Here is a 14,453-nt window from a genome sequence, read left to right on the forward strand (position 1 = left end):
AAAGAAGTGATTGTTATGTTCTATGCTGAACATAGATGGCTCATGCCTATAATGCTAGCTACTCAGAAAGCTGGTCTAAGGATGCCTGTTCCATGTCAGCCCAAGAAAGCCCAAGAGACTCTTACCTCCAAAAAGCTGAAAGTGGAGCTATAGCTCAATGATAGGGTATTAGCCTTGAACAGAAAAGATCAGGGATAGCTCCAGACCCTGAGTTCAAGTCCTGGGATTGGCACACAAAAAAACTAAAACCAAAACAAAATAGCTGAGCACTGGTGGCTCACTCCTGTAATCTCCTAGCTGCTCAGGAGGCTGAGATCTGAGGATCAAGGTTTGAAGACAGCCAGGCAGAAAAGTCCATGAGACTCTTATATCTAATTTAGCATCAAAAATCCCTAAAGTGATCTTTTAATGGAAAAAATTCAGCATGTAAAAACAAACTAGAAAAAAATCACTAAACTTAAGAAAAAAGTTACTTGTAGGAAGGGGAAATTTACTATGTCTGTATTCTTGATTATTTTATATCATATTCAATGTATTATTTTATAATATATTCATGATTATTTTATGTTATTTTTATAAAGTAGTTGTACAGAGGTTTAATTTTGAGTACACTGTTCTCTTCCTCTTTCCTCCTCCTAACCCTACCCGCAAGTTATGTAGTTCAATTTTTACATAATGTACACTGAATATAGTAACTGAATTTGTTCACTCTTCCTCCCTCCAGTATAAATAATATATTATATAATACATTAATAATTAGTATCATTTATCATTATTATTAAATTATTAGTTATCATTTTAAAACACAACATGAAAAGGCTAGAACCCTTTTATTTGGAATTAAAACACAAAGTCACTAAATGCATCATGAATTGGTTGTTTTTAAAGAATACAGTAGAAGTATGTACTAGTGATAATGACAGCAGTTCATGCTGTCTCTGATGGTAGATTAGAGAAAGATCAGATGACTTCTGGTCATCTGACATAACTGGGTCAGCCAAAAATAATCCACTGGGTACTTCAGACAGTATAAAGAGAGTGAGTAAGGAGTGTTCAAGTTGGACAAGGGTTAGGGAAGACAATATTCAAGAGTCATTTCCTCAGGAGAGTGTTAGGCCTTCACTGAAGGAACTGACCTCATCTGCCTGAATTACTACAATCAAAGTGACTTGCGTGGAGGAAAACTCCAAAAACTCCCTGACCTTATCTGCCTGAATTACTACAATCAAAGTGACTTGCGTGGAGGAAACGCCCTCTGCAAATGTCTTTCCCCTGCCCATAAAAGCAACTAGGTCACCAGAAGGAACAAAGCAAGAAATATGCCAATTCTAGACCAGAATCCAACATTTATTTAAATTAGCATTAAGAACTTTAAATATTAAAATCAAAATTTAAAATACATAAAAATACATAACTTATACCAACTGGCACCAGTGGCTTACGCTTGTAATCCTAGCTATTCAGAAGGCAAAGATCTGAGTATCTCAGTCTAAAGCCAGCCTGGGCAGGAAAGTTCACAACTCTTATCTTCAATTAGCCACCAAAAGCCAGAAGTAGAGTTGGGGCTCAAGTGGTAGAGTGCTAGCCTTGAACAAAAAGCTTGGGGACAGTGCCCAGCCCCTGAGTTCAAACCTAGTATGAGCACACAAAAACAAAAACCATAGGTCACCCCATAGGTGTATGAGCACACAAAAACAAAAACCATAGGTTACCCCAATTCCTACACCTTAGAAGAGCTAAATACCAGATACCAGTCATATGTAACATGAGGTAGAGTTTAATAAAGAATTAATCGAAACTTACTGAAGGTCTTACAGATGTCTGACACAGCTTTGAAGACTCTATCAGAGAAGTTCACTTTCACCTTTACATACTTCATGTTGGGAAGCTGCAGGCGGAGCAGTTTGTGCTGTGGGGTGAACTGAAGCTTGGCGTCTGCCTGGATGCCATACTTATCCAACGTCCAATGAGTCTTAAGCAGCCAAGTTCTCTTCTTTTCCCACCACAGAGCATGGTCAGACCAATCTTTTTTTACATCTACAGAAAGAAAACAATATAAAGAAGCAAAACATTTAAGAATAGAAAACTAGGTATTTAATGCAAACAACACAGTAAACTTAACTAGGTATTTAATATAAATAATACACAGTAAATGTGTTGAGGAAAAAACTTTGTCTGTCTTAGATAGCAAGTATATATGGTAGCTCAGAGTGAATACTCAGGATGGTAGACAAATAGAACCCTGGGGCTAGAACAGGAAGGATTAAATAAAGAAAGGGATTGGTGAGTAAAAGCTCAGCTTTCAAGCATTCTCAAACAGGTAGAAAGGCTGTGGTATATAAGGTGCAGATATATATTTAGGTGCAGGAAACTGAGAATCAAAAGTAAACCACATGGAAGAAACATATCATGAGTAGACTTTCATTTCCCTATTCATTAAAAAAATATTTTATCATAAAATTAGAAAGATGCCTGTTAACTTCAGCCCTGTTCACAATAGCCAAATGATGGAATCAGCTGATGTACCCGACCAACAGTAGTAATGTGTTTTAACAAGTAATCACTTGTGATTATAACACCATACTGAAATTTCAGTACTTCTGCCTGTCTTAATTACAATCTTCTTCCCTACATTTCAGCCAGTCATTTATGCAAATTTTAGTATCAACATCAACATTAAGTAAACTACTTAATTTTCCAGAGGCTGAAAGGGAGGGAAAGAACTGTAATACTAATAAAACTATCTGAACTGTGCTCCCGTGCATGGCTCATGCCTGTAATTCTAGCTACTCAGGAGGCTGAGATCTGAGGACTGCAGTTCAAAGCCAGCCAGGCAGGAAAGCCCATGAGACTCTTATCTCTAATAAACCACTCAGAAAACCAGAAGAGACACTGTGACTCAAATGGTAGAGTGCTAGCCTTGAGCTGACGAGCTGAGGGACAGCACTCAGGCCCAGAGTTCAAGCCCCATAACCGACAAAAACAAACAAATAAAAACAAAACAAAACAAAAGCTCCAACACTGGCATGCATGCAAACGTCAGTTTGGGTCCCAAAATACTAAGTTTTATCATTTGGGTTCCCCCAAAGGGCAACACTGAGATGAGAACTTGGATATCTGTAGCTTATTTCAAGAGCACACCGTAACCAGAAAAGCATGTGTGAGAAACACTGGAGTGAGACCCTGGAGGCAGAAAGGTAATTAAGCGTTCATTAACTGTTGGGAGACGAGTGAAGCTGGTCCTGAGGAACCAGGTAGAACATGTCTTAAAACTGACCTGTGAAGCAAAGAGAAGGCAGGTAAAAGGTTGCTCTTGGGGCTATTCAGTTGCTAGCTCTCCCTCTCTGGCACACACGGGCTCCGGTAATGAGACACAGCAAGCTCAGAAATGCCCGTGAGTGAGGACAAAAATCTGTTACACATTAGGAATCTGCCTCCCTTAACTGTGGGGTGGGTGAGGCTCAGCAGACGGTTCAAGGCCTGGAAGAAGTGCTGCTGCTTCTATAGCAGTAGCGGGGCAGAAACAATGCTGTAAAGTCACAACAAGGGACACACTCAAAACAATGTGGTCAGCCCAGCAAGAGATCTAAACATAAAGGCAAAAACCTAATTCTGATAAGGAGCTATGTAACCTAAGTTACAGATAAGTTTTGACAAAGAAGCTACGTGCTGCCAACCAGATTAAAGTTACAGTCTACATTCTAAAAGGACTCCAAGTCTAAATTATACTCAAGTCAAAACTACATCAACGGATGTCATTACTGTAAGCTGAGGGGTGGCAAACTATCACTGCCTTCTACCTCAGGGTGGTTTTCATATTTTTAAATGGTTGCAAAATTCAAATTTGTGTCCATAAGTGATGAGTTTTATGGAGTATCTGTCCAGATACTGGCTGGCTATAATTGCTTCCACAGTTGTATGACAACATAGGTGTGTTCCTGATGGAGACTCTATGGCCTTCAATACTCCCAACACCATATTGATTCTAGAGTTTTACATAAAACTTTCCCTGCTATAAGCAACGCCATTCTGGACCTACTCAGATAATGATACAATAATATTGCAACTTTCTACTAATTAAGCATTAAACCGTGTCCTCATAAAGACAAACTTTTCTGATGTCCATCTTTGCCCTATTCCCCATCTCACATCAAATGTGTAATGTGCCCAGGTATTAGCAAGGCTTGTGAGAGAGGAAAACCCAGTTAGCATGTTTATGAATCACAAAAGGATCTTTCCCTTTAAAGCTGACTCTTCTCATTTTTCTACCTCAAGTTTTTCACTAAAGGAGCAGCGAATGTACCTATGTCCACCATCTTGTCTAGTAAGCTAGACAAGATGTACCAGGTGGTTTGAGTGGTGTTTACCACAGAAGGGAAGAGGCTCTGACTGGCTGGCAACAGTACTAAGATGACAAAAAAACAGAGGCTAACAGTACAGGAAAGAAAAATTACACCAAACAGGATACCAGAAGAAAAAGAATCAGAAGTATATCTCCTAATGTCAAGAAACAGAAACAGAAAAATAAGCATTCTGGCAGCAAAGTAGAGGATAAGAGTGGGAGTTTTTGACATGTTAAATGGTAGACGTTTTGGTGGCATTCTTTTCTTTTTTAATTTTTTTTTGGGGGGTCCGGTCATGGGGCCTGAACTCAGGGCCTAGGCGCTATCCCTCAGCTCTTCATCTCAAGGTTAGCACTCTACCACTGGAGCCACAGCGCCACTTCTGGATTTTTTCTTTTTGCTTATGTGGTGCTGAGGAATTGAACCTAGGGCCTCAGGCATGCAAGGCAAGTGCTCTACCACTGAGCCACCTTCCCAGCCCCTTGGTGGCATTCTTTTAAGATTCCACATACTACACCAACCCCATCAACATTACTTATAAAGTAATTACTACTATAGAATATTAGCATTAGACTAATTGGGCTTTAAGCAGGGGTGACTTGTGTTTCAAAATAATCACTGAAGACCACACTCCAGGGAATCATGCCTGTAATCCTAGCTAGTCAGATGGGAGTCAGACCAGCTGGAGCAGAAATGTCCTTGGGACTCCATCTCCAAAATAACCAATGAAAAGCTGGGACACAGGTATGGCTCAAATGGTAGAGCTCCTGCCAGCAAAGCAAGCCAACAGAGCCCCGAGATCAAAATCCAATCCCAGAAAAAGAAAACCATAGTATAGTATAGTATAGTATAGTATAGTATAGTATAGTATAGTATAGTATAGTATAGTAACACAGAATGCCAAAATGAATGTGAGACTAGGAACAATGCCTACCTGAAACACAATGGCTGCACAGTGAGGAAGTATAAAGAGGAATACAGGCAGCTTTTCTATAATAAGGCACAGAAGGATGGATACCATATGGACAGAAAGGAGATGGCAGATTCAAGGAATATTTTTGGTTTTTCTTTTTAAAAGAGAAAACTCCTCCAACATTAACAATCATCGGAATAATTCCATAAAGCTCCAATCACACGGTATCTCCACAAGAAGTCCCACAAGTGGCTTTCCTCAGGATACCCTAGACTATATTCAATTCTATCCACCAGTAGCAAAAAACCCTGAGAAAAGTGATCATACACCAATCGAGAAGCAACTGCCTAGGTAAATTTAAGAGCCAACTGCTAATCAAAAAACATTTAACTGCACCACCACTGGGAGAGAAGTAGAAGGGTGTCTCAAGGCAAGAGTTCTTCTCCCCCCCCCCCCCCCCCCCCAGTCTTGGGGCTTGAACTCAAAGCCTGAGAACTGTTCCTGAACTTTTTTTTTCCCCCTGAAGGCTAGCATTCTTCCAGTTGAGCCACAACTCTACTTCCAGCTTTTTAGAGATAAGAATCTCATGGACTTCCCTGCCTAGGCTGGCTTTGAACCTTGTTCCTTATATCTTATCTTCCTGAGATGCTAGGATTACAGGTGTGAGCCACTGGTGCCTGGCAATGCAAAACTGCATTAAAGGACACAAGCTGTCTAGTATTTTACAGTATAGCTTATTTCTACTGGCACAAGTTAAACCATAGGTACAGAAAAATTTCTGATATCAATACATACTTAATATTCCTTTATTTAAAAAGCAGAAGCAACCAAAAACATTATGATGACTTTAAAAGGAAAGTGGATTCCACAAGTAAATAAAAATAGGTAACTACAACTTAATGCAATTTCCCCCACCCTGACTGCTATTAAACAGCATAGAACAGCAGCCCAGTTGCTCAGGAACCTAGGTCATAGATTTCCCCCACTTTTATCAATAAGCTGCCTCAATTCCTCTTCCACCATGTTCCATTCCACTGGCATCCTCACACTGCCAGCCTCTGTATTGACCACGGCAATAGCCTCCTGAACTGCCTTGCTTCCACAGCATTTTACCCAACAGTCAGAGTGACTTGGTCAGCACTTTTATGCCAGTTCCTGTGAAGGCCAAATTCTTTTCAACAGCTTCCAAGTGCATTTAAAGCAAATCCAAATGCCTCATCATGGCCTATGGAGGCTCATGACAAGGGCTGTCAACTCCAAGTTCATTCTGTGCTACTGTTCCTCTGCTCCAGACACCCTGGATCCTCAGTAAGTTCTTTTCTGCCTCAGTGCCCTTGTACATCCTATTCCACTCCATCTTTCATATTCTTGTTTTTAATGTTGCCAGTCCTGCGGCTTGAACTCAGGGCCTGCACTCTGTCCTTGAGCGTCTTTGCTCAAGGCTAGCACTCTACCACTTGAGCCACAGCTCAACTTCTGGCATTTTTGGTCTTTAGTTGTAGATTAGAGTCTCACTGATTTTCCTACCCAGACTGGTTTGGAACCATGATTCTCAGACCTCAGCATCCTGAGTAGCTAGGATTATAGATGTGAGCCACTGGTGCCCAGTCTCCATCTTTCATTTGCTTAGAGAAGTTTTTCTTACCCTGTGTTAGCTTTCCATCATTGCAATAAAATAACTTGGTACAATCAAGTTGTAAGGACAGAAGGTTTGTTCTGGTTCATGATTTTGAAGGTTTCAGCCCATGGTCTGTTGGCACTGTTGCCTTTGGCTTCTGTGGAGGAGGCAGCACTTGCGGTGCGGTTACAAGGCAGAGAGAGGAAGGGCCAACATTTTACCTAGGTCTTAAAAGACATTGGAGGGCTGGGAAGGTGGCTCAGTGGTAGAGCGCTTGCCTTGCAAGCCTGCGGCTCTGGGTTCGATTCCTCAGCACCATATAAGCAAAAAGAAAAAAGCCGGAAGTGGCGCTGTGGCTCAAGTGGTAGAGCGCTATCCTTGAGCTGAAGAGCTGAGGGACAGCGCCTAGGCCCAGAGTTCAGACCCCACAACCGGACCCAAAACAAACAAAAAAAAAAGATATTGGAATCTACCAGCTGCCCAGAGGAGGGGAGCAAGAATTGACAAATGAGACTACCTGAAATTAAAGAGTTTTTGAAAAGCAAAAGAAACAGTCACCAGAACCAAGAGACAAGCCATGGAATGAGAGAAAATCTTCTTCAGCTGTTCAACAGATAAAATTAATACCCAGACTATACAAACAACTCAAGAAATTAAACAAAAGAACAAAGAATCTACCATAAATGAGTAAGCCAACTGAATCAACAATTCACAGAAGAAATACAAATGGTTAATAGATACATGAAGAAATGCTCAGCATCCTTAGTCCTAAAGGAAACATAAATCAAAACCACACTTAAGATTCCATATCACCCCAGCAGAACATCAGTCATTAAGAAAACAAACAACAATAAACACTGGCTAGTATACAGGATAGAGGCAAGGAGAGAAACCCTTAAACACTGTTGATGGGACAGTGTATCCACTATGGAAATCAGTGTGCCAGCCCAGGCAGAAATGTCCAGTGAGACACCTATCTCCAACCAACTACTAGAAAACTAGAAGTGGAGCTGTGGCTCAAAATTGAAGAGTACTAGCCTTGAGCCAAAAAGTTCAGGGACAGTACTCAGGCCCTGAGTTCAAATGCCACATCTGACCAGAAAAAATAAAATGATATGGTATGTGTATACTTGGAATATTACTCAATCATAAAATGCATCATTCATTAGTAGGAAAATGGATAGAATTGGGAGATGTATTGAATGTGACCAAACAAGCTAAAAAAAAACCCAACAAAATATTTTATATTTTCTCATTTGTGGAAGCTACCCCCTGAAAGATGTACATTTGTGTGTGTGTGTGTGTGTGTGTGTGTGTGTGTGTGTGTGTGTGTGTGTGAGAGAGAGAGAGAGAGAGAGAGAGAGAGAGAGAGAGAGAGAGAGAGAAAGGGAGAAAGGGAGAGAGAGAGAGAAAGGGAGAGACAGTATCTGCATACTTAATTATATACATGGGCAAACAATATGAATCTAATTAAGGGGCTACTTTGAAAAAGGGAAAGGGAAAAAGAAAGCAAGTGATTTTGAAATATACTGGACTATATATACAAGCAGCATAAAGAACCTCAATGAAAGGTGTTCATCAATAGGAAGTTGAGAGATATAAGGAAAAGCTCTGTTGGTGGTGGGGAAGAATTACTGAGAGGGGGCTGGGCTAACCAGGACGAAAGAGGATGGATATTGTCAAAATAAATAGTTGGTAAGTAAGGAAATAGAACAATGAAACCTCTTGAAATTGTGTTAGTAAAATGGGCAGGGGGGAAGGAGGGCCAAGGAGTGGTTGGGGGCTTGATTGGAACACATTATATATATGCATTAAAAAAAAAAGATATGTGAATTCTAGCCAAGTACTGATGGCTCATGCCTATAAGTGTAGCTACTCAGGAGGCTGAGAGCTGGAGAACTGAGGTTGACACCAGTGTTGGCAGAAAAGTCTGAGATACTTCATCTCCAAAGGGACCAGCAAAATGAGAGCTGGAGACATGGCTCAGATGGTAGAGTAGCAGCTGAGCAAGCAGAAGGTTCTGAGTTCAACCCTTCCCCCACCAGAGAGAGGGAGGGGGAGGGAGAGAAAGAGAAACTATCTTATAGACACAGAGACTCTCCTCTCCATGAGACTGCTGTACAAAGTACTCATGAGAATGGAATAAAATCTGTATGAGTGTCTGGCAGCAGGAACTTTACTATTCTGAGGAGCACGGCCTGACCTTAGGCAGCAGCTGCAGGGAAAACAACAAATACAAGAACAATGGCTCAGTTAGAATCCTAAGTCTCAATGACATTTAGTGCACCTGGGGAAGGACAACTAGAAGGGAAATAGCCAAGCTGATAATTGAGTAATCACAACACTATAATCCACTTATTTAATAAGTCCTGAGCACTTGGCACTCACTCACTCAATTTCTAAGACACACTAAGAATAAGTACTTTTATAATACCTGTTTTATAATGTTTATAATGAAAGAAACATAATTCTAGAATTTGGCCTAAGATAACAAAAGTTAGCATGACATGAGTTAGGATTTCAATCCAAATTCATTCATGCATCCATTAATCAAGATAAAGTTGTTTTAAAGAGAAAAAAGAATCAGGGATATGTTGAATTTGAGGACAAAAAGACTAACTGATTTCCAGAGGCCAGACATGGTGGCACACACCTGTAATTTCAGCTACTCAGGAAGCAGAAATTGGGAAGACTGAGGTACAAAGTTACCATCATACCCAGAAAGTTAAGACCTCTAAACAAACAAATTGGGGTTGATTGTAAATACCTGTCATCCCAGACACAGGGCAGGATGACAGCAGTCTAAGAATGAGCCCTGTCTAGGGGTGAGGGGCTAAAACTAAAAAAGGGCTGGAGTTGCGGCTCAAGCACCTGCCTGGAAAGCAAGACACACTGAGTTCATCAACATCAATGCAATCAAACAAATAAATACATTCAAACAGTGCCTGCTTTTTCCTAGCAAATTAACATGTAGAACAAGCATCTCTTGTGCTTTGACACAGGAAAAAATTTATATTTTCTTTTTTTAAGTTTGGATCAGTGTCTATTCTGAGTACTTCCAATGTCTGAAATATTTGATTGCTCTCCTTTAATGAGTGGGGTTTTTCCTGGTATCAATTCCTTTGGGACATCTTCCTCCTACACCACCCTCCTCATGTCAGTAAATTTATCTTTACTAAATTTCTTTGATTGCATGCATATCTACAGTATCACAAACAAAGGATGTACTATTTCTTCTGTGGCTCCATTTACATATAATTTGCATCGTATTACTACATCTAGTATGTTTCTTTATTGTACTTTTTTTTTTTTTTTTTTGATCATGGGGCTTGAACTCAGGGCCTGGTCACTGTCACTGAGTTCTTTTGCTCAAGGCTAGCACTCTACTATTTGAGCCACAGTATCACTTCTGGTTTTTGAGTGCTTCACTGGAGATAAGAGTCTCGTAGGGACTTTTCTGCTGGAGTCGGCTTCAAACAGCAATCCTCAGATCTTAGCCTCCTGAGTAGTTAGGGATTACAAGCGTGTGCCACTGGCTCAAGCCAACAATGCCTGGCTGACTTTATTGCACTTTTATCTTTATGGTTCTCTTTTAATTATCCATTTTTATAACATACCACATGAGTTTGTCACTGGGAGATAAGGAGGTAAGGCAAGCATACACTCTGCTGAATGTAAACTGTGTACCAGATATGCAGTGGCAAATCACAGACAAGTATGTAGTAAATAATCACAGATGGCATGCAGTGACCAACCACAGACTGACTCTAAGATAACATTACACAATTAAAGTGGGAGGAGTTAAAATGTGAGCCATGTTGTTAGAAAACTGGTGTTATTTAAGTGGTAACTGAAATGTGCCTACTGACTGCAAAAAGCGTTGATTTAAAAATCTGTCCTAGGTTGGGAATGTGGCTTAGTGGTAGAGTGTTTGCCTACCATGCGTGAAGTCCTAGGTTCAATTCCTCAGTACCACATAAACAGAAAAAGCCAGAAGTGGTGCTGTGGCTCAAGTGGAAGATTGCTAGCCTTGAGCAAAAGAAGTTCAAGGATCTTGCCCATGTAATTGTAACCCCTCTGTACAGTATTTCCACAATAAAAAAAAAAAAGAAGTTCAAGAACAGTGCCGATGCCCTGAGTTCAAGCCTCAGGACTGGCAAAAAAGAAAATTCTATTGTATTTCAAGAAACATTTTAAATCTATTAGCAGAAGCTACAGTTTACATATCAAATTCCCAACAAATTTCCGTTAAAGTAATGCTTCCATTAATCTAAGGAAAGCATGATTTTACAGTAAGGCTTCAATGGCTAACCACTGTAGACAATGTCAAATTATGAAAACCCTTTAGAAACTGCTATGGTTGAATGTCTGTATCCACTCAAATTCCTATGGTGAAATCCTAGTCCTCATTGAGAGGGTTATGAGCAGATGGGCTTCTGGGAGACAACAAGTCAGAGTCCAGATCTAGAAAGGTGGGAACCTTTCCTCCCCTTCCTTCTCTTTTTTTGGTAGTACTGGGATTTGAACTTGCACCCTTGCACTTGCTAAAATGGTACCCTACCATTTGAGCCATACCTCCAGCACTTTAGTTATTTTTTTTGTTTTGTTTTGTTTTGTTTTTGGGTCCGGTAGTGGGCCTGAACTCTGGGCCTGGGCGCTGTCCCTCAGCTCTTCAGCTCAAGGCTAGTGCTCTACCACCTGAGCCACAGCGCCACTTCCGGCTTTTTTCTTTTTGCTTATGTGGTGCTGGGGAATCGAACCCAGGGCCTCAAGCATGCAAGGCAAGCGCTCTACCACTGAGCCACCTTCCCAGCCCCCACTTTAGTTATTTTTGAGATAAGGTCTCAAGACAACCTGAAACTTGATCCTCCTACTGTCACCTCTTATGCAGATGGAAGACAGGCATCTGTTACCATGATCAGCTTTTTTTTTCTTTTTTAAGATACACCCCTGATAACTGTTTTCCCAGGCTGGCTCAAACTGCAATCCTCCCAATCTCACCTCCTAAGTAGCTAGCATTACAGGGGTAAGCCACCACAACCCATTTGGATTTGTCTCTAAAGGATAGCTATATTCAAAAGATTAAGTGTCATTTTAAACTTCTCTCAGAAAACACTAACAAATACTGATTACCTTCAGGTCTGAGCTTATAAGCAACTTTCCTGCAGAAAGTCTTTCCTACATATCAGGTCAAGTACTCCAGTACTAACATGATCTCAATTACCAGAACACTCACCACATTACTGTAATTACTATTCAAAAAATTTTTTTAAATAAGATTTTAAGTGGACTGAAGGTAAAAAATGAGTTAAATTTGTTCACTCCAAGTTTTCTTATTTAAAAATACTAAGAAGATACATGATAGAACAAGTGTAGGCATTAACGATTATCACTTTGCACTTACTTAAAGTAAGTTTATCTTCTACTTCTCCAAACTAGCTCCAATACATCACAAACACTGTAATCCCCAACTAACCCAGAGTGCCTTTCTTCTTCCGAACTTTTCCATCTGGCCTCTTTATATAAGACCAGTCCATTACTCATACTTTCAGATCTCCATCATCTTCCTGTGCTCAAATGTCAACTATTTGGCAGTTTTCAACAGAACTATCAACTTAAAGCAATTTTCTATTTTCATTGTGGTTACCAGAAAACTGTTCATGTTGAAAATGGGAATTAGACTGCATTACCTAAAATAATACTTGGCCTTCTACAAATGTTTGCTGTTGCTCTGCCAATGAGGTCAAATTCACGTACCTCCATCCCCACAACCTAAATAGACACCATCCGTGTACAGAATTTCATACATGCAGAAATGTTTGCAGCTGAATGGGTCATCTCATCTCTGCCATTCTAGGTTAAGGTATTTATTCCCCAGACTCATGAGGTAAGATGCTTTCTTAGTGAGACGTCCCGCGCCCAAGAGGAATTCCTCAAAGTAAGCATGAGTTATTTATGGCTACTACTAATTAAGTGCGTTAAAAAAAAAAACCAAACAATTGTCCTAAACCAGGCACAGGTAATCCTACTAGGAGTAGCTCAGGAATATCTGAGGAATGTTGTTTGAAGTCAGCCTAGGCAGAAAAGTCTATGAAACTCTTATTTCCAATTAATCAGCAAAAAGCCAAAGTGGAGGTGTAGCTCAAGTAGTAGAGCATCAATCTTGAACAAAAGAGCTAAGCAAAAGTGTGAGGTCCTAAGTTCAGACCCCATACTTGCACAAAAAACAAAAGCAAAAACAAGAACATTCTAAGGGCTTTTTACACCACTACATATGTAATTTTCACTACAACCGTCGAGGTGAGGTATATTACTTAGAAGGCAACTAAATGGCAGGGCTGCTTAGACTCCTCTAATGAGATCACAAAGCTCATACGGAATAAAGCTACTGTTTCAAACTCATGCAGTCTACCTTCAGAGAAGGACTGAAAGACTCCATAACCATTAAACAGAATTGATTAAAAACAAGAAAATCTTCCAATATTCACCTTATTGACAAGAGTTAAAGAGTTTCTAATTAAGCACTACAATTAGAATATTTTAAGTTACAACTGAAATTTGTTTTAGGCTTAAAAAGTATTTGAAGGGTAACATTTTATTACTATTATACTAATTCTACTAAATACTAAAAATTTTGTTGATCTACATTTAGTTAATATATTAGCTCTTAAATAGTTATATAAACAAAGTGAGATTAAACATTAGAAGTTCTATAATTTATCCAAGGACCTGTTATTACTTACGAGGCCAGGTCTTAGACTAAATTCACCTTCTAAAGAAATCATCTATCTAGCTAAATTTATGGAAATGCTCATTTTGGCACAGTTTAGCTACAATTTTAGATGTGCTAAAGCATAAACTCTACTGCTCCTAAAACACCTTTGCATTTGGTTCTTTATGATATTGTGAATATTGGTAAACAGTAGCACAATGAATTTAAAATACAATTCTACTGTTGTAGAGAATTAAATTACTATTATTGGCCTCAGCTTCATAAAAGATATAGTTTCAGGGCTGGGAAGGTGGCTCAGTGGTAGAGTGCTGGCCTTGCATGCATGAGGCCCTGGGTTCGATTCCTCAGCACCACATAAGCAAAAAGAAAAAAGCCGGAAGTGGTGCTGTGGCTCAAGTGATAGAGCGCTAGCCTTGAGCTGACGAGCTGAGGGACAGCGCCCAGGCCCGGAGTTCAGGCCCCACGACCGGACCTCCCCCCCCCCCCCCAAAAAAAAAGAAAAAAAAGATATAGTTTCAATCTTTTACAAAATACTATTATTTCCACCGCTTGGTGTAAGATTTATAAACCACCAAAATAGCCCCAAATACAATCATTACTATCACAGATATTATAACACTTCCTGGGCACTAACAAACAAAATCCTATCTCCATCTCATAGATGAGGAACCAGAAGTACAGACAGGTGGCAGGTCACAGAACCTAGTACACACATAGTTGAACAGGGTACAGGATTTTGACAGGCAGGGAATCTGACAGGCAGACTGCCCCTCAGAGAGAACTGGTATAGGATTCTGACAGGCAGACTGCCCCTCAGAGCCCATGCTGCACACAAGAACACTCCAC

At 40.1% G+C, this 14,453-nt stretch overlaps 1 protein-coding gene and 1 pseudogene across 1 annotated transcript in view; both read right to left on the minus strand.

The window, feature by feature from the left end:
- Fermt2 (FERM domain containing kindlin 2) overlaps positions 1 to 14,453 on the minus strand; it is a 71,737-nt gene that overhangs the window by 43,645 nt on the left and 13,639 nt on the right. The window contains exon 3 of the mRNA XM_042677831.1: positions 1,804 to 2,037. Within this exon, the coding sequence (XP_042533765.1) occupies positions 1,804 to 2,037 (234 nt within the window). The remainder of the gene's footprint in view (positions 1 to 1,803; positions 2,038 to 14,453) is intronic.
- LOC122106590 lies at positions 4,149 to 4,233 on the minus strand (annotated as a pseudogene).

This window comes from Dipodomys spectabilis, unplaced genomic scaffold (assembly GCF_019054845.1).
Source record: "Dipodomys spectabilis isolate Male_0828 unplaced genomic scaffold, ASM1905484v1 ptg000042l, whole genome shotgun sequence".
In the NCBI taxonomy this organism is placed as follows: Eukaryota; Metazoa; Chordata; class Mammalia; order Rodentia; family Heteromyidae; genus Dipodomys; species Dipodomys spectabilis.